Here is a 21,432-nt window from a genome sequence, read left to right on the forward strand (position 1 = left end):
GATGTGGCCACCACTGCAGACACTTGCACAGATCTGTATCAGAAGACTGAAAGGGAATTAGAAAAATATCGCTCTGCGTGGAGGCGATGCAACAAGAAACCACCTGGGTTTTTTCCTTCACCAGCTTTTTACGTACAACCAGTGTCTACCCAACCCAACACCGTGAAATAGCATCCACTCTCCTGACAGTTTTTATTTTTCAGAAATGCAAAAGCCAGATGATTCTGTGCTTTTAAAATGATCATGTAACAACTGGGGTTATTTGATATTTTAATTTTTTGATGCCAGCAGGAGACAGGAATGAAGATACCAATTGATGTAGCAAAGCCCCAGTACTTTTGAAATCATTTTAGGTCTCTGTCAGCTGTCCAATATATACAGATTTTTCTACCTTTCGTCTTTCTATCAAACACTCAGAGGTCTTTAAAAATCCCAATCCTACCCTCTGCCACTCCCCAGACCACCCACCACAAGCTTACCTTGTAGAGCCCATTGCTTAATTGGTCTGCACACATTAAATACTGGGTTTGGTGTGAATTATATGATTTTTTTTGGTGTACTTTATAGCCAGAAAATTATTTGACATTTTTGTGAGAGCAGAATGGTGTGGTGGGAGGACGAGCAATTCGTATTGACCGAAACAAGAAGTTTCTTTCTTTACAGGTGGCTGGATATTATTTTTAACAGTTGTTGAATACTGTGAAATTAATGTTGGATTATTTCACCTTATTACTATTGCAGTGCTTGTAAAGGAGGTTACGTGTATTCATAATTAGTGAGGGGTGCTCAGTAAGAGGAAAACGTGTGGCACTCAAATGGGAGAAGTTGGGTGTGTGATCATGATGTGGAAAGAGCTTTGGATTGGTCTTTGAAGGACAGAAAGGCAAATTGAAAAGCCAATTGGTTTCCTTAAGCAAGCTTGAGGCTCTGCCTGTAAGTATTGCCTGGAGCCTTCAGTGACCACGTCTCTAATATCTGTAATGAAATATAACTGCATTGCTCTTATGTGTACTTAAGCTAGTTTGGGTAAAAGAAAATCTTTACAAATCTCTTTTAAAGGTAGTATAATTCTAGACATTGATAATTCACATTTGTTTTGTTAAAAAAAGCCTTTCTGCTTAACATAGATCCTTTCCCACTTTTTTTTTTGAACCTGATAGGAAATTTGAAGCATTTCTGAGCATTTTAGTACTTTTTGTGGGTTCACCATGGTCAGCGGCTCAGCCCCACACAGCTGCTCACTCACTCCCCTCCACCAGGATAGGGGAGAGAATCGCAAGGGTAAAAGTGTAAAAGCTTGTGGGTTGAGATAAAAACAGTTAAACAGGTAAAGCAAAACAAGGCATGCATTCACAAATCCAGAACACAGCCCCATGCCAGCTACTACGCAGAAAAGTAACACTTGCCCAACCAAAACCAGTACAGCAATTTTTATACTATTCCTTTGAATATTATTTTTTGACATTAAAATGTATGTTGTAACACTGGTTGGGTCATATGAATGAAAAGCGCTGGAATTCTTTTCACCCCTTGACAAGCTAGCTGTGTATTTTAAGCCTGTAAGTTTCCTTTGTGGATTACACTGATGTCTGATACAACCCTGTTTGTTTGGAAAGCTCTCAAAATAGGTTAAGAGAAATGAGCTCTTAAATAAATGTTTATCAACTTGTTCTTGTTGCTGTCGTGTTGCTGTGTTTACATGGTAGCTTTTGTCTCATGTTTTAAATTTTAGACAAAGAAAGATCTAGCTCTGCTAGATTGCTGTTGGATTTTTCCCAATTGTATTCCAGTTATTTCAACTAATTACCTCATCTGAAGCTTTCAGAACTTTTATGTTTAATTTGTGAGTTTTCCTTGAATTTGAATAGTTAGAACAGCAGAAGAAGAAAGAAATAATGGGTTTATGTTCTGTCAGCTTTAAAAGAAAGGTGTAAATAATTGACGAGGAGTGACTTGGAGACCACATCGTTCCATATAAAATGTAATGAAAAGTAATAAAACAATAGTATTATTTGGTTGCAAAAAAACCATTAATATTTTGTTTCCCGAATGCATTTTTTTGCAGTGCGTGGACCAGTTGACAAGGATCCAAGCTGAATTACAAGAGACAGTAAAAGATTTAGCTAAGGGCAAAAAGAAATATTTTGAGACTGAACAGATGGCACAAGCGGTGCGGGAGAAAGCTGATATTGAGGCCAAGTATGTTTTTATAATAGCATATGTATAAATAATTATATGTGTATAAAGCAGATTTGTACTTGTATTAGTTTTTACACTTGATATTATTTTAGGAGAAAGATAATTGCTTTCAATGAGCTCGTGCCAATTGTTTTTCTTCTTGCTTATATAAATGTTTGTAACCATTTCAGGCACGCTTTTACCCTGATAGTCGAGTGTCACTCATTTAGGCTGCTTTCTTTAGGGGGGAAGTTAAACTGGCTGCTTTAATTTGACCCTTTCAGAGGACACTGTGTGAGCTGGCACTGTTTTTGATATGAAAGGTTGTGATTTCCATTTTCGAAGATAAATTTTGGAGGCTTTAGGTTTTTATGCTCCTTGACAGCCTGAAGGGGTTGATTTCCTTCCTTTCAAGAAAGCAACTCACTCACACGTTTTCAGTTTGCAGTTTGGGCTGTCTTACGGGAATTTGCCTTATCCTTTTTGTGGAAGTTTATTTAGTTATTTTTATTATGTGGAGAAATTTCCTCAGAGTTGTTCTTAAGGAATGAAGAGAAATTATGGTTTCATTAGAGAATTTTTCTGTCTTTCACCATATGAAGGCTGGATGATGAAGAGAAGAGCTTTAATAAGATGATCCGTAATTCCCAAAGATAGTAAAAAAACCCAAACCAACCAACCAACCAACCAATTAAAAACTTGAGCTTGGGAATTCAGGGTCGGATTCATACTGCATTATTGTTCAGATTAAAATAACTATTTACTTGATTTTGTTTTCTGACTTACTTTTTAAACCAGCATCTTTCCAATAGCTAATAATGTACCTCTCTAATTTCTATTTCATGAATCCACATGTGAAAATGGGACCAATTCTACTTTTAAAAATATATGTGGATACATGGGTATTCCTCCAGCTTCCTGAAATATAATTACTGATGATTTTGCATCAATATTTCATCGGATGAGCAGTAGCTGAAATTTACAGCACTTTGTGTCTGGAGGGCTAACTCAAAATCTATCAAACACAAAAACAACTTGAGTTGCAGCCACCACCCAATTTTCCTTTTGTGATACATTTCAGTTTTGTTCAAAAGTCAAAGTAAGCTGTGCAAAAGATTTAAGAACACACACTGAAGATGTTACTGATGTAGCTCAGCATACATTGTAATATTTTCATTGATCCTTAAGCTTTTCTTAAAACTATACAAATAAAAATTGAGGCATAAAAACTTAATTAATGTAAATTTTTGCAGAAATGAAGTGCAGTGGCCTGTTTATCCTACACCTTTGTAGGAAGGGTATAAGACAGTAATCTCTTCTGTTAATTTTTCTTTCAGGTCCAAACTTAGTCTTTTTCAGTCAAGAATAAGCTTGCAGAAGGCAAGTGTAAAGGTGAGTATAATAAAACCCTTAACAATAAGATTCCTTATAATCCTGCTTTGCAGCTAAATTCATGAGGCGTGTGACCAGAGTTGTCTGGAATCTGGAGGTGACTGACATTTTGGGAGATTCGTTGTTAGAACAAGTGAGGGGATAAGAGCAAGCTCTTTTGGCAGTCAGAGCACAGAATTACGTATGACCAAATTTACAAGGAGATTTTTTCTAGTGGGAGTTACAGCTCTTCTTTAAAGACCTCATGTGAAATTACCAACTGTGTGAGAGAAGAAAACGGTAAAAATCCTCTTACCATTAAAAATGTGAAGCTATTAATGCCTTAAATTTTTGACTATGTTAATACATAGATATGCATGTTAGTTTACTATTATTACATGTTTGGTCTTTGAACGTCTCAGCAGTACCTATCTTTTAACTTCCATTTCTTCTTGCAGTTAAAAGCACGACGATCCGAGTGTAATTCCAAGGCTATCCATGCAAGGAATGATTATCTTCTCACTTTAGCAGCTGCTAATGCACACCAAGATCGCTACTATCAGACAGACTTAGTAAACATTACAAAGGTAAGGAAACTAATTTTGGTGTTGGAGATGGGAAGTGTGAAAATCTGGAATGCAAAATGAGTGAAGTACAAAATCTTGGGTTCTTTTGCAACAGCAATGTTGATTTTTTCCAATATCCTGCAATAGATGAGAGTGCAGTTCAGCAGAGAGATCCTGCGATAGTGTGCAGCATCTATGGAACCAATTACCAAGCCCTGAAGCTCAGCAGTCACCTTTTTTTAATTCACTTTTTTCCTGAAAAACTTGTATAAAAAAATCAAATTTGTAAGGCTAAGACCTGTATTTTCTTATTGTAGTCGACCTTAAGTAACTGGAGATTTTTTACTTCTTTGGTAGCATATCCCATAATTCTTTTTTTGTACCTGATTATCTGATCAAAACACTTCTTTACTGCATAATTAATAAATATAATAATTACGTATCTTGGGTTTGAACTATGAATTTTAGAAAGTAGCAAATCAGCATTTCTGTACTCGCATGTGGCACCTTGCCAGGTGAAGCCAAGAGCAGATACTTGAACTCGTCAGAAGTGGCAAACTTAAAAAGTTCAGATATGATTGCTCAGAGTTTGGGATTTTTAATATCATCCTAGAATTACTTAAGTGTACACTATTTCTGTATCTTAGATAGTTACAGATTAATTGTAAAATCAGCTATTTAAAGCAAATTTGTTCTTTATGTAGTTGCGTTTCATCTATTGACATTTTCAAAGTTTATTTAAATTTGCTATCTACAGACTATTTGCAGGTGATGCAATCAGGCATGGCAACTTATGAGTTTGTGATTTGCATTTAAAATTGCTTTATTGAGGAACTGTCTGTGTATTATAACAAATCACTGTGTTATCATCATGCTTTTGCATACAAGGGGGAAAAATATTGATCTGAAAAGCAGGTACCTGAAGTAGAAAATGAGAGCACCAAACGAGGCCTCCAAGGGATTTTTTTAATGTTACTCCATTATATCGACTAAGTTAACCATTCCTCCAGCAATATGTGCATTCCTCTTCGAGTAAATCACAGCCTGTGTTTTACATTCATTGCTATGCCAAATATCTGACTTCCTGGAAGGTTAAATCAGATCTGGGTATCAGAGGCGATGCAGGGCTGTTAGTCATTGAGGCAGCAGCCCTGTGGTTGCTCTGTGTGTGTGTGCGGTTGTGCTTTTCTAGAAGTAAAATATGAATGTTTGTGCTTACTAAATGTTCAGTCCATGGAAATGGTTTTAAAGTAAATATTTCCTTATCATACTGGAGATAAAAATACGAACTGATGCCTACATAAGAGAATTCCATACCTCCATGCATGGTTGGCTGTCATCAGTTAATGGTCTTACTTGGGAGTAATGGCAGACTGAATTTAATATGTTCACAATAAAACAGGCAAAACAGTCATTTGAAATAATAAAAATTGAGCAGATAGCCCAGGTAATATGGTGGCTGATGGGTTGTGGCTGCTCTACTCTCAGGGCATTGCAGTATAATCACTGCAAAGGAATTCTTGTTTCCTCTGAATGTCCGGCTATGTTTTTGGTGTATTGTGAACATGACAAGCGTAACAAAAGGATCTTCATCTCTTTGAGTTCCCGTAAATATTTACATCTTCTAGATAGTTTGGGCTTTGTGTTCTCTGATGGTAGAAACCTGTGGATACCCCAGGAGTGTGGGGGGTTTTATAAGTTGCAATAAAACATCAAACACAAAACGGCTGAACCGTTTTTGAAAGACTGAAAAACACAATACTGGCAAACAAAGTCACGCTGGTGCCGCTCCTCTGCATCTGAGTCATTGGCCATGGATGTTGTGCTTGCATGGGGTTCAGTTGCTAAAGCCGCTGCTGATCTTTGGTGGTTTTTTTACCCAGCTACTGGGCTCCCTCTTACCCAGCCCTTTCTTTTCTAGAACTTGTTTTGAGACTTTTTCTCAAAGTGAAACTTTTTTATGGTATGGAAGTCTCTCTGTGCAAATGATTCTTCTATATAAATAATTGTGGTTTACTAAAAACACAGAATCACAGAATGCTTTGGGTTGGAAGGGACCTCTGGAGCTCATCCAGTCCAACGCCCCTGCAGTAAGGAGGGACATCTTCAACTGGATCAGGTTGCTCAGAGCCCTCTCCAACCTGACCTTGAATGTTCCAAGGATGGGGCATCTACCACCTCTCTGGGCAACCTGTGCCAGCGTCTCACCACTCTCATTGCAAAAAAAGTCTTCCTTATATCCAGTCTAAATCCTTAGTTTAAAACCATTACTCCTTGTCCTGTCACAACAGACCTTGCTAAAAAGATTGTCCCCATCTTCCTCATGGGCCTCCTTTAAGTACTGGAAGGCTGCAGTAAGGTCTCCCTGCAGACTTCTCTTCTCCAGGCTAAACAACCCCAACTCTCTCAGCCTGCTTCAGGCCTTGAATCATTTTCGTGGTCTCTTCTGGACCTACTCCACCAGCTCCATGCCCTTCTTTTGCTGAGGGTTGCAGAGCTGAACACAAGACTGCAGGCAGGGTCTCACCACAGTGGAGTAGAGGAGAATCCCCTTCCTTGACCTGCTGGTTTCACAGGTTGTTGCAGATACTGTTATCGATCCAAATTACTTTGTAAGGACAGGACAATTCAGGGTTCTTTTTCTGCATCTCTCTCAGATATTTACAGTAGTTGAATATCCTTGTCTGGTAGACAACTCTATTCTTAATGAAGAACTCTAGATTTGGGGTTTTTGCATTGTTGTTCATGAGCAAAAGATACGTGGGAATGCACCCACGTGTCCTCACAGCAGGGTCATTCTTTGGAGCAAGGGAGAAAAGAAGTCAATGGCAAGGTTTCAAATTAAAGTGGCTACTGAATGCATTTTAGAAGAGGGGGAGGGAAAATCAAGTGTAATGTATCACTGGGCTCAAACTGCATTCACCCAAGAGTTATGTAAATGTGATATCACTTAAATACAAACAACAGTGTGGAATCTGGTGCTAAAACCCACCTCAGTGCCAGCAGAAAGCAACAAGGGTTTCCCAGCCTTTTCAAAGGGCTCCAGGAGGGGCCCTGTGAGTTATAGATGAAGAAATGAGACTTCCCTACCAGGCAGGCTGATAAAACAGGAGCAGTGATCAGTGGAGTCATTTCACACGCGGGTAGGTAGGATACGGTGGGCACAATCAACATTATTTTTTGAAGTGGGGAAGTGTCCTGCAAAAAGAGATCTTTAAAAAGTCAGGAAGCCTGGGGATAAGGATGATTCATCTGATTTAATGTCTTGAATGTGCCTGGAGCTCTCAACAAACTTCCCACTCAGTCTCTGCTTACGTAAAAGAACGACATTGTTGCAGATAGGGTGCTGAGGGTTTTCTCATAGATTAATAACTGATGAAGAGATAGAGAAGATGTGGGATTAAAGTAAATACTTGGGTTTTATAAGGGAAAGAAATTTGCTGACAAGTTCCTGGTTTCTCTCTTACCTTTCTCCTCCTTCTGAAGTGCAGGTAGGAACTGTGCAACAAAGTGATTATTTTATTTAGCATAATGATTTAATATAAACAATACGGAGAAGGTACTGAAAAGAGAAGTGATGATTGGATGGTGAAGACTCGTCCAGTATAAGCAAATGTAAAGCTTGTGACCAAAAGCTGCAGTAAGATCTTGACAATTTTTGTTAACCAGGCAAGAAAATAGCACATGAAATCCATGTTAAAAAGAGAAAAGAGATGAGTTAGGGAGAAAATTGCTGCCCACAGCATGAAGTAATAGCCATTACTGTTGATGAAGGATACTATAACTGGAAAATGTAGTGAAGGATAAAGAAATGGAGACTTTGTTAAATACTTCTAATCCTTCCTCTAGGTAACGTCCCTAGGAAAAGAAGTCTAACGGATTTTAAAACTTTTGTAGGCATCCTAGTTCCTGTTTTAATAGGTTGAGTGGCAGTGTCAGCCAGTGTACATTACATGCTGTAATACAGTTGTACGTGAATTTGTGTTGAATGAGGGTTGTACTCTGTGGGGTTTGTTGGTGAGAGTCACTGGGGAGAGAAGCTGGGATTGGCTAAGCTGGACCACAGCCAGTGGCCACGAAGCACTGCCTGCTGCTGGCTTTGAGTCTGAGTTGTAGCGTGGCACTCTGAAACCATCACTTTGGATGGTCTCCATGTGCAGACAGCCCTTGCTTTCCTAGAAAACTTGGAATTTTATTAACTTTGACATCACCTTGTATATATTGATAAATAGTGGATCACAGAATCACAGCATGGTTGGGGTTGGAAGGGACCTCTGAAGATCATCCAGTCCAACCCCTGCCAGAGCAGGATCACCCAGAGAAGATCACACAGGAACACGTCCAGGCGGGTTTTGAATGTGTCCAGAGAAGGAGACTCCACAACCTCTCTGGGCAGCCTGGCCCAGTGCTCTGATACCCTTACAGGAAAGAAGTTTTTCCTTATGTTTAGGTTGAACCTCCTGTGTTCCAGTTGTGACCATTGCCCCTTGTTCTCTCACTGGGCACAACTGAGAAGAGTCTGGTCCCATCCTCCTGGCATCAGCCCTTCAGATATTTATAAGCACAAATGAGATCCCGCTCAGTCTCCTCTTCTCCAGGCTAAACAGCCCCAGCTTTAACCCCCCCAGCCCCCAGGTGGGGTTTATCTCATCTCCCAAGTAACAAGCAATAGGATGAGAAAATGGCCTCAAGTTGCATCAGGGAAGGTTTAGGTTGGATATGAAGAAAAATTCCTTTACTGAGAGGGTTATCAGGCATTGGAATGGGCTGTCCAGGGAAGTGCTGTCTTTTTCTGTATCTACCCTTTATGTCCAGGATTTACATCTGGATATAAGAAAGTTGTGCCATAGACCTGAGCTCTGCATTTCAATCTCTGTAGTCAAATTTAAAAAAAAAAACAAAAACAAAACAAAAAACCAACACAAAAACCCCTCAAACAAACAAAAAAAATAGACTAAAGCATCGTAATGTTTTGTTCTTCGCCAGTTTTCTGCCAAGCTGCTTAGGAACAGTCAGCATCCCCTGCTTGCTGAGGTGCAGTCTGCAAACCCTTTTAAGCCAAAGTTGTCAGGCTTTTGCAGAAGTTTAAGCTGAGGTCAGAAGGAAGCGTTAGACGTGGTTGAAGTAAACCCAGGGCTGTTTTGACACCTTTCTTTTTAAAAACTTTACTGTTACTGTGTTTCTTTTTTTACTGCTCTACTTTTAATTCCTCTGTAAGTTCCTCATGAACCACCTCCGAACATGACTGTATAAATGAGGAAATGTTGGTCTAAAGAAAAGAAGGTGTCATGAACATTTTAAATAATTCTTGGATTATTTTTAGTAGAAAGAGAGAACTGAAACTTAAATGGATTTCAAAGTCTAGACTGAGCAGTTTATTCCCCTTCAGCCTCTGGCAGGTGGGTGCATGTGAGTCATGGGGCTCAGGACTGTCTCATTTGAGCTTCACATGGACCAACATCTTTGACACAATGTAAAATGTTTTAATAAAGTATTTTATTTGTTTTTTTCTGGTATGTTTTCAAAATCTGTTGCTCTCAAGGGGTTTCCCTTTTAATTCTTGCATTTCAAAGTTGAAACCTTTAAAGAAAATCTGCCTTAAGATTTCAAAGGTGTTTTGCAGGGCTAGGTCATCAGTGGAGCTTTATGGCTGGTGCCAAACGTTCAGTCACCTTCACTGCTAAGTACACTTTAAGGGTCCTGAATGGTATTTTTTTTACACCCTGCAATAAATAAATAAATAAAACAAAAGCAAGACCAAAAAACTCCCAACCAAGCACCAAAAAGAAGCATCACCAGACAATTGCCAATCAAGTGTGATCTTAATCTTGGGGAGCTGTTTACAGGTGGTGATGCATTTTTTCATTAACAATGAAAAATTCTCAGTAAGGTAGCAAAGAGTAGCAGCAGGTATTTCTAAGGAAAGCTCTATTTTTTTAAAAATAATTATTTCATATTGTACCTAGTGCAGCCTTTGGTGTTTGAGGATGGCATTGGAGGAACAGTGTCAAAAGTGAGCGTGCTTTGCTATTTTTTCATCTTTGTGGTTTCAGTAAGGTTTTTTATATTGTTGTAAGTATCAGTCATTGTTTCTGTTTCTTCTGTACTTTCCAGCTTGCTTGACATGAGGAAGTGCAGTTGTGTAATTTGGCACTTGTTCTTGATCGGAGTTCTTGTGGTGATACGGCAGGTTTAAATAGGAACCTCGTGTTGCATAATTTCCCAGGAACTGATCTTGACTTGTGCATAGGTGATGATACCAAGACATGTTACAGCATTGCTTTTTTGATTTGAGAGATCAGCTTTTAAAATTAGAGGTGATATTTTCCTTCTCCCCATATTTGCATGTTTTTAAGCACTGTCTTAAAGGGTTCTGAGAAAGGAAGAGATCTGTTTTGCATCTGCAGAATTTGCTGGCAGTCAAAAGGATTAACATGAGTAGTGGCTGAGCAAGGGTGCACCAAGAGTGAGCAGAGGGCCTGGAGCACATGCTGGTGGCCAAGAAGGCCAATGGCATCCTGGGGTGTATCAGGAGGGGGGTGGTGAGTAGGTCGAGAGAGGTTCTCCTCCCCCTCTACTCTGCCCTGGTGAGACTGCATCTGGAATATTGTGTCCAGTTCTGAGCCCCTCAGTTCAAGAAGGACAGGGAACTGCTGGAGAGAGTCCAGCGTGGGGCTACAAAGATAATCAAGGGGGAGGAGCATCTCCCTTATGAGGAGCGGCTGAGGGAGCTGGGGCTCTTTAGTTTGCAGAAGAGGAGACTGAGGGGAGACCTCATTCATGGTTATAAATATATAAAGGGTGAGTGTCACGAGGATGGAGCCAGGCTCTTCTCGGTGACAAACAATGATAGGACAAGGGGTAACGGACACAAGCTGGAACACAGGAGGTTCCACTTAAATTTGAGAAGAAACTTCTTCTCAGTGAGGGTGACAGAGCACTGGACCAGGCTGCCCAGAGAGGTTGTGGAGTCTCCTTCTCTGGAGACATTCAAAACCCGCCTGGACGCCTTCCTGTGCAACCTCATCTAGGTGTTCCTGCTCCGGCAGGGGGATTGGACTGGATGATCTTTTGAGGTCCCTTCCAATCCCTAACGTTCTGTGATTCTGTGTGAGAAAACTGAGTTGTCAAAGAGGAACAGAAGCTCAGGGAAGGGAGGATTGCAGTACCTTGGAGACACTGAGGGTGGTGAGGCCCTGGCCCAGGTTGCCCAGGGAAGCTGTGGATGCCCCAGGAAGCTGTGGATGCCCCCTCCCTGGCAGTGTTCAAGGCCAGGTTGGATGGGGCTTTGAGCAGCCTGGGCTGGCGGGAGGTGTCCCTGCCCATGGCAGGGGTTGGACTGGATGAGCTTTAAGGTCTCTTCCAACCTAAAGCATTCTATGATTCCGTGATCTATGACATTCAAAACTTGACTGGACACAGCCATGAACAATCTGATCCGTTTGGCCTTGCTTTGAGCAGAGGATGAGTGTCTTTTAACCTAAATTGCACTATGGTTCTGTGAAACGTTTTTGTAAGAAGATTCTGCTTGGGAACCTCTAACTTCTGGTTTCTGGCGCGGGTTTTCTGCCATTACCTGGAATAACTGCATGAGCCAACAGTGCCAGAATATTCATGTTTTGATGAACCCTGTGTCTTCTTTATTAGCACAGTTGGGAGTTTTTGTGAAGCTGGGTTGACGTCTGTGTTTTCAGCAGATTCATCCACTGCTTTTACCGAGCACTTTTAATGATCGTTTAAAACAAATGTAAATACAGACTCCAGACATGACTTGCACAAATGAGATTCAGCTGAAGCTGGCAGCGTTTATAAAAATGACCGAAGATTGAGGACTTTGTGGTTTTCAGTTAATAATTTGATTTATGCCCAGAAATTAATAGGATGGGTATGGCAGACGGTTCTTTCCTCTAGTGACACTATTTGACTTGAAAAGTAAGTTGACATGTTAGATGAAGGTTTTCAGTTGTCTCAGGAACATTATCCTGGCAATGGTTGGCCACTGTGTGCCCTGTATAAATAAAAGGTTAATATTTGCATGAGCGCATATTTCTGTAGACTCTAGAACAAGCAGGACCAATGTTGTCGCTGTAAGAAATCATTTTATGTACACGTTATTGTTTTATGCTTTTTACAGTGATTTAGAAGCACCCAGCGAATTACTTTTCCAAAATGGAGATTCTGTCCTAAATGAAAAAATAGCATTAAGATAACATAATTTTTAAGTCACCAGAGGATTCCATTTTCTTCTATAAATCTCTCTTATTAATTCAGTGCTAGTTATTCTTCTAAGATCCTGTAATACTCCCTTTAAAATGTAGAGGGGATTGATGTAAGTGAAAGAACCATTGTTTCACTTCCCGTTCTTGTCAGCTGCAAGCCACAAATATTTTGTAATTACAATTAAGCCGACTATCGATTGCATTATCTACATTATCTACAGTATCAGATGGGCACAGGAACTTTCCTTTACAGGCAGCCGATGAGTGTGCAGAGCTTTCTCATGTTCATTGCTCTGAATGGAGGATGAGTGAAGGGAGGAGGCTGCCCAACACATGATACGGGTGCTCCAGAAGATGCTCATTGTAGGCTTCACAGTAGCTGGTACTGTGCTGTTTTCCCTTCCAGGGCCATCAGTCTGTGTGTAAACGTGCACATAAAACCTTGGGGAAATTAATTCCTTTAATAAGGCCCTGTCTGTAGTGCGATTATGCACCCACGTAAATTGTTGAATAATTAATACAAAATTGTGCTCTCTTGTTTAGGCTTTTTCTTAAATGCTCATCTGTCACACTTCCCAGTTGGTATCTCAGTGCTGCTCTGGAGAACTTTAGCTCCTTCCTATTGAAGGAATATGTGCTAACTACAGTTTTGAGCATTTATATTCCAGCTGACTGTGAGTAAACATACACAGGGAAGTGAAAAGAGGCTTTCCACTGGAAAGAAACATAGAATCATTAAATGGTTTGGGTTGGAAGGGACCTTAAAGCTCATCCAGTCCAACCTCTGCCTTTGAGGGGGTTGATGATTCTCCTATGACTCCATGACCTTGTAAAAAGTCCCTCCCCAGTTTTCCTGTAGCCTCTTCAGGTACTGGAAATCTGCTCTAAGGTGTCCCCAGAGCCTTCTCTTCTCCAGGCTGAACAACCCCAACTCTCTCAGCCTGTCCCCATAGCAGAGGTGCTTCAGCCCCTGATCATCTTGGTGGCCTCCTCTGGACTCCAACAGCTCCATGTCCTTCTGATGTTGGGGGCCCCAGAGCTGGACGCAGGACTGCAGGTGGGGTCTCACCAGAGCAGAGCAGAGGGGCAGAATCCCCTCCCTCACCCTGCTGGCCACGCTGCTTTTGCTGCATCCCAGGATAGGGTTGACTTTCTGGGCTGTGAGTGCACATTGCCAGCTCATGTTGAGCTTCTCATCACCCAAAACCCCCAAGCCCTTCTCAGGGCTGTTGGCAAAATCACGAGCAAGGGAATTTTCGATGGCCTTAACAGTAAGTGGTACTGTCACCACTACCTGTTTTCAATTTCAGATCCACCGCTTGCACCCTGACAGATCACGTTACTCATCACACAGCCTTTCAAACAAACTCGAGACAAAAGAGTGTTTCTGAATCACAGCTATTTCTGTTGTCCAGATGCAAAAGTGAGCGATTGTCACATTTGCCTGGTGACAGTCAGCTCTGTCTCACCTCGTGTTTTAACCACAAGTCGATTCCTTGTTCAAGTATTTGGTCCAAAAAGGCTGTTTATTTCCAGGGGGTTAAGTATTTAGTCCTCCATGGGTGGGGAGTGTGTAGTGTAAAGACAGGGTATAACAAAGCCTAATATATAAATCAGGGTATCCTACTTATCTTTAAACAATAATCTTTTATCACGGGATAATAAAACTCTTTCTTGATAATGCTTCTGACTTGTCAGTGAGTTCTCCTTTGGCATTTTGACAGAAATAACTTTTGGAAAGGGTTGATTGCGAGAAAATGTAGTGTGATTTTACAGATGCTCATGAAAGGTATTTCCTGTATAGGAGGTTGCGTAGAAGAAATCGTGGTTGTATTTACGTGAGAACATTAACAGGAGGCTGGAGTCATTGGTACAGGTAGTGGGAGCGACTTGGGAAGGAATAAAGAGAAATTATCATTGGTGAAAGTTGAATGCAGTGAGGTAGAGCAAGGAAAATGACTGGAAAGCCAGAAAATATTCAAAATCACTGCTACAGAGAGGGCACAAGGAAAGCAGTGCAAGGGTTAAGATCAGGAAAGAGGTACTGAACAGGAATTCTTGAGATCTTGTTGAGAAATCTTATTTAGAGAGTTAACAGAAAACTTTCAAACTTTTTTTTTAATTTGGCTTTTAAAGCTTTTATGAAGAAACTGTTTAGGATTTGGATCATGCTTCAAGATTTTTTCTGTCAAGTGTCATAAAACTACCCATTTTGAACAGGAAATGAAACTTTGCCGTCTTGTTTCAAAGTCTACTGTAATACAATAAGAACGGTTCCCGAAATACTTCGCACTGCCAGAAAGCAGCCTGCGTGCCTTTGAGTCACTGCAGCTAGAGAGGAGAAATCACCAAACTCAGGAAGCACCTGGTATGCTTGGGTTGGGACACAGGTGGGGCCACGGCGAAAAGTTTTAACTAGAAACATGCAACATGCCTGTTTTAGAGGTCACGGAGACAGACATCCCAACGCATCACTCACGGGGTTTTGGTTGGTTGGGGTTTGTGTTTTTAGCAACTCTAGATTTACTTGAAGGATTGAAGATGCAAGGGAAGAGATTTGATTTGATTTGATTTATCTGCTATTACTTGTAACTACCCAATGTTTCAGTGAGTTACCTGGAATTTACGTATATTTACATTTGAATCTATGTGAAAAGCTCATGGACCGTTTTTAAAATTGAATGTGTGTGCACAGCTTTTGTCCTGTTAAATGAGATATTAAGCTATAAACGTTATTGAAACTGTGGACTAATAATATGTGTAAGTTGAATGGCAGCCTGTAGGACTTCTCTATATGAAAAGTGAGCTGTACCCCCCCCCAGAGTCATTATGTGGGACTGAAGTAGCAATAGAGTTGCTACTGAAAATGTTCATATCCTCCATTGGATGATTCAAATTGAAATGGTTTAGGTCAATAACTGCTGCTTCATCAAAAATGAAATATCTGGCTGTTTAGCTGTCTTGTTAAATATTTCATTTTTTATAAAACTTAACCAATATAGGTTGCAAATTAAAAGTGGTTGTCTGGACGCATTGGAGCTAGTGGCAAAGATGAGCTGATTTTAATCCTCTACTGAAGCCTCTTAAGAATAGTAGAAAGTTTTTAAAACGTGTTTGAAGCACAGTCTTGCTGTAGATTCTGTTGTCTTCAAAGAACATGAGAAGTGGTTCAGATGAACACAAAACTTCTTATAATGACTGTCTTTTGATGGAAACTCTGAGGGCTGATGTAGTGTCTAGTACATTAACAGCAGGAGAAAACATTTCTGAGTGACTTAACTTATGAAAGAGGTAAAGAAATTATAAGAAGGAGATAAGACCCGAAATAGAATCATAGGATCACAGAGTGGTCTGGGTTGGAAGGGTCCTCAAAGCTCATCCAGTCCAACCCCTGACATGGGCAGGGACACCTTCCACCAGCCCAGGCTGCTCAAAGCCCCATCCAACCTGGCCTTGAACACTGCCAGGGAGGGGGCACCCACAGCTTCTCTGGGCAACCTGTGCCAGTGTCTCACCACCCTCACAGTCAAGGATTTCTTCCTAATATCTAATCTAATCTCCCCTCTTCCAGTTTAAAGCCATTCCCCCTCATCCTGTCACTCCATGCCCTTGTAAAAAGTCCCTCCCCAGCTTTCCTGTAGTCCCTTCAGGTACTGGAAGGCTGCTCTAAGGTCTCCCCAGAGCCTTCTCTTCTCCAGGCTGAACAGCCCCAACTGTCTCAGTCAGTCTTTCTAGGAAGGGTGCTCCAGCTCTAAAAAAAAATTACTGCAAATATGGCTTCTAATCTGTTATTTTTTTTACATCTGAATGTCATCTTGGTGGGAGGCAAACCTCATAAGAGTTTATTCAGGATTGAGATTTCTATAGGGTACAATGGTCAAGTTGTGAGATACATTTTATTCTGTCAGCTTCTAAAGCTTTGCTTCTCTGTTTTGGTGACAAAGGGCAGGATGCAGCGCCAGGTTTTCAGCTCCTTTGGAGAGGTCAGTAAGTGGCTCAGGGCAAACCAGCAATGAATGTGGTGCACAACTGCTATTGAAAGAGAGAAGTGTTGCTTCACGATGAGCTGGTCTGCAGGGAAATGAACAGAGCAGATCCGTGCGCTGTTGGAATTAGGCCACAGAAGGGCATTAGGAGGCAAGAAATTCCTATTTAGCATTTACAGATTGCTGGGGAGATAATTGATTGGAAAGCTTGCCGAGAAGCTCAGTCAAGGGAGGATGAGGAGGGGGAATCCTGCAATATGATTTGTCCGTCTACCGCTAGTTTTCATACAGAAAAAATAAAAATTCCCATCTGTTCAAGTTGTCATTTCTGCTAAAAGGGATTTATAGCATGGATAGACCCTCCTGTGGAGGAGAAGGAAATATTCCCTACCAGGAGATTCATTAGATCTTTAATGCTGGACAACTGACTAGCTGGAACCATGTCGTCCAGCTGTAAAAGGATATTATTTTATAATGGTTTACAAATTATTGAAGCACTGCGGTAACTGCTTATAGGATTTGAATGCTAATTAAAAGAAATAGCGTCTCTCCGGTATACCCAGCATTGCTCATCGTTAATGGGAAGAACCTGTTCAGCACAGCTGGTTCATCAGAGCCCCGTCCGCTGGGTGTGCACTCACTTCATCCAGAAGCATCAAGCAGCGCCCTTAGTTTAGTGTTTTATAAAATTCTTAATGGTTTTCAAAAGCTTCAGGACAGTTTAAATGCTTAGGTTCAAGGGGTTTAATCTCACCTAACTCAAAGTTATGGGACCTGAAAATCATCTAAAGCTACTGGAAGAAAATTTATTTGGAAGAAGCACAACAATATCCTGATCTTTGGCTGCCTAGATTTATTTGGAGAGGTCACTTCTGACTGAAGTATAAAATGAGGTATGTGGAGATATGTAGAAATTAGGTGTCTAGTTCAAGCTAAAGAATATTAGAAATAAAATTTTTAACCTGCTCTTATTAATCAAATTGTTCAGTGTTTTGTATTAGACCTTGCATATAATAATTTAATTTATTATGTGAGAATTCAGTTTGATAAAAGAGAAATTTAAAATGGCATGGAGCGCTAAGAAAAACGTGGATGAAAAGAAGGGGGCAAATCTGAGGCATCTTTTTTCTAAGAAAAATATCTTCACAAATATTTGTGAATACCCAGATAATTTTACAAGTCATTGACCCACTTCTGTCATGCCTTGCTCTTCTCAGTGGGCGTTCATTGAGCTGGATCATTATAGTGTATGTGAAATTTTAAAGGGGATATCTGAGACAGTATTCATCAGATTAACTTTGGTGAAAGTCTCAATGTATTTAATAGCAAAGATAAGATATTAAAGATAGCCTTGTATGAAAGACATCTCAAAACTACCAGATTCTTGGAACATCCCTTGCTGTGTGTTTTAAACATTGCTTATGCTATTCTGACTCTGTATTGATGTTAGGACATCTAAGCAGAATTGTTATGCAATGAAGTAGTTTTAAAAAAGGTTTAAGCGTTAATCGTAGAGTATGCAGCACTGTTGAAATACGTTGGAAAAGAAAAGCTGACTTGAATGCAATTATGTTCCATCGAGCGATGCTCTCAGAGTAACATATATTTAGGTGTTTCCAATCAGGCCACACTTTAAAAGTGATTTAATTAAAAGATAGTTCAACACCACCAGATCCCATTTTGTTCACTTTTTCTGTTGATTTTTGTTACCTATCACAATCAAATAATAGAAACTTATAAAATACTGACAGCTTCTGGAGAACATGTTGCAACCAATGAACCCATCAATACTTGTTTAGGAATATGGCTTGTAATTTATTTATTTTTGTGCTAGGCTTTATGTTGTGTGTGAGGGGAATCTGTTTAAACAGGACAAACCTTTCACGAGATTTTTAATTACAGATTTGAGACTAAAATTATCTTTCTCCTCACCCACTGGTGCTTGGAAGGAGCGCATGCACAAATGGTTACGTGATTCCCCCGGGAACAACTGAGAATGGACTGCTAAAAGTCATAAAGCATAATTGGCGTGTGGAATTCCCAAGTGGTATTTGGGGAGCACGGATTAATCTTCTGTGCTGCAATGCAGCTGCTCTACCTTTGGCATAGCCCCGTGCTGTTTTTTCCTTTATTATTCAGCATAATTTCTTTCATTGTTCTGTGATACTATAATTGTTGCAGTAATCACAGTACTGTGACGCCGAGCCTTTTTCCTTTTAGGAGCACATTGCTCATTTGTGTAGATTGCAAAAATTCCTAAAAATAGTTTCATTTGTTTTGGTCCTTAAATTTTAGTATGGCTGGTAAAGAATATTTAGGCATCCTTTTGTAGAGCGCCTTGTCAGGAACGTGGGTTTGCTATATGAAATACGCTCCGCCTTTCTCGCGCTATTTAACTAATGGACATTTTAATATAAAATGTAAAAATGCATTTTAAAATTTAAAACATTTAAAAAGTGCCCTTTGAGTTGGGAAATGTCTTCATTATCCTGAAATGACACTGTGTTGAGGATTAGACTGCACAATGTTACATTTGTAGGACCGCGTTGAACTGCAGGTTGCGCCTCTTTGGCATGATAAGAATTTGAAATGCTCAGTAATAGATTACATTTATTGAAGTTTTAATCTTGCCACTAAACTTATTCTGAGAGCATCTTTTGAAAAGCCTGTTGGCTGCGGAGCTTGCTGGAAGTGACAGGTAACTTTAAACCCATGGACAGAAAAAACCCCAAAAACATATGAAAGTGATAAATCAAAATAGGAATTTGGAACAGCAGCCTGTGTTGGAGCAGGAAAGATTTTGTTCAACAGTTTTATTTATTTCACGTAAACAAAAAGCACACTGGGCAAAAAACCCCAACAAACTGCTGTTAAAGTGTTAATACAGAGATTGAGTCAAGTGAACAAAAACTAAAAAAACCAACAGCAAAATAGATGGTTAAAAATGGGAGGATGCAAAAGAGTAAATAAAAGTTTATGAGGAATTAATATCTGATTTTTTTCTACACTTCTTCATGCATTTTATCTGCCAAAGGAGTATTTTTTAACTATCAAGAGACATGGGATTTGGTATGAATGCATTTTCACATGCACATTTGTGTCAATTTAAGGTTTCTCTTCCTTAGTCTATGCTCTTGGAGAACATTTTGAGACTTATCCAGAAGAGCTAATGAGTCTGAGTCAGGGATGTTTCATCTCTAGTGTGAAGGTTTATATGGAGTCTTGTGGATAAATCCGTACCTTTGACACAGTGGAAGTCTGCCATAAGGAAAAATTTCAAGAACTTTCTTGGAGCTGCGTCTGTGTTTGTGGGGATTAAATCATGAAGGAGCTAAGAGTCACCGTGGTTCCAGCCCATTCTTGATACATTTCTTTAACCTACCTTCCAAATTGTGTAAAAATATATATTTTTAAAGCTGAGCTACAAAATAATTCGTTGTTGGGTACATTTTCATACTGAAAATAAAACAGGAAGAAAGCCAGCTGCAACTGTTAACCATGCCACATACTCCACTGCTGTTTGACAATCGTGGTGATGATGATGATGATGATGATGATGATGTCAGTATAAGAATCCTTGAATAGTGGCAGAATGCTGAAGATTTAAATATACTTCTTTTCTGCGTGAAGGGAACCAAATATTATTGGTAGGAATGGTATAGTGTACTCCTCAGACACAGAGATGACGTGATGGTGACGGTCTGCCACAAAGCCTTCTTCTGAGTGGTGGATTCGAGCCAGAATTTATTTTTTTCCCCCAAGAACAAGGAAGTACAAAAGGGAAGTTGATTGTACCAGTGCAATTTATTGAAAATTAGTCATGTCAGAAGGATTCCCTTGGGATTTATTCAGGTGCTATGAAAGAAAAAGCAAAATAGGTCCAAGAAGTCTTTGGAAATGATACTTAAAAATTTTTGGGAAAAGTAGATGTATTTCTAGATTACAAAGAACCTGTTTTCATCTTCCAGGTTTTTTTAAGCCTTTTACAATGGAATTTCTTAAGATCTGATATTCCTGTTCTTGTGGCAATCCCACATCAGTGTATTCCCATTGCTTTGGGTGGAATTATTCTTGAACTCTGAAGTGTTAATTTAATGCTCTGTGCATCAGGGAACTCTCATGGCTGGCTGCCTTGTGGGGCAAAGAATTATAAAGGAGATTTCCTTGGGTATCCGCCCCTCATCATTAAATGTGACTACAGGGCACTACCATGAAATCTGTGGAGGCCACTCTGGAAGGAGTAATTAATATCATTAATTTTGCTTATGCTTGTTTTAAAGGGACTTTGTGGATTTGGGGAGGGTACTGGGCATATGTTGGTGGCCAGTCCATGGTTTTCTGTGCTCAGAGTAGACTTCAGTGCACCAGCAACACCGGTTTTGTCATTAAGAACAATGGCCCTGCCTGAATTGTAAGGGAACAAAATGATGTGCGGGACAATCATCAAGTGACGAGTGAAACCCAGCAAAGAACTTGCAAACAAACCCAAAACTCCTGACACGGGAAAATGCAAAGCCCTGGGGTAAGGGAAAGTGCAGAGTGTGTTTATGAGCGTGGAGCTGAAAAGCAAGCAAAGAGAAGTGAGGCACTTGTTGTCTTCTCATGTTTATTGTTCTCATGTTTGCCGTGATGAAAGCTCCTTCTTTAGGGTGGTGGAACAGAGGAGGGAACTGTGATACCTTCTGCAGCCTTTTTTGATTTAAGTAGACACTTAAAACGCTTTGCAGCCTTTTCTCTTCCTACCTTTTGGTCTGCTTTTTTTAATTTCCACTCATGCCTGAAACTTTTTAGCATTTCTCTGCTCCTGAGTGGTATGGATGTGTCCCTGGAATATCTTTCACTTCCTCATTCACAGCTGGCTGTTTACAAATGTACTTCTGAAGAGCGTGTGGTCATGCAGGATGTTGACTTAAGAAAAAGAAAATAAAAAGAAACAGGAGAGGCTGATTAGCTTGACAGCAGCAGTACAGCAAGATAGTTACACAGATTTCTTAAAGTTATTTCCTATGAAGCTGCAAGAAGGAGTAGAAGTCAGAGAGGTAGCAGAGGATCTTTCTTGAGTTGTTGGGCCAAAACCTTCATTTCAAGGAGATACGAACAGGTTGTTGGCTG

The 21,432-nt window shown here is 40.1% G+C and overlaps 1 protein-coding gene across 1 annotated transcript in view; it reads left to right on the forward strand.

Annotated features, from left to right (window-relative positions):
• Positions 1–2,065: 2,065 nt before the first annotated feature.
• LOC104541694 (FCH and double SH3 domains protein 2-like) overlaps positions 2,066–21,432 on the forward strand; it is a gene marked incomplete at both ends in the record, with an annotated part of 31,932 nt that continues 12,565 nt past the window's right edge. The window contains 3 exons of the mRNA XM_010185814.1: positions 2,066–2,199; positions 3,516–3,570; positions 4,008–4,136. Of these exons, the coding sequence (XP_010184116.1) occupies positions 2,066–2,199; positions 3,516–3,570; positions 4,008–4,136 (318 nt within the window). The remainder of the gene's footprint in view (positions 2,200–3,515; positions 3,571–4,007; positions 4,137–21,432) is intronic.

Source organism: Mesitornis unicolor, unplaced genomic scaffold (assembly GCF_000695765.1).
Source record: "Mesitornis unicolor isolate BGI_N332 unplaced genomic scaffold, ASM69576v1 scaffold4296, whole genome shotgun sequence".
In the NCBI taxonomy this organism is placed as follows: Eukaryota; Metazoa; Chordata; class Aves; order Mesitornithiformes; family Mesitornithidae; genus Mesitornis; species Mesitornis unicolor.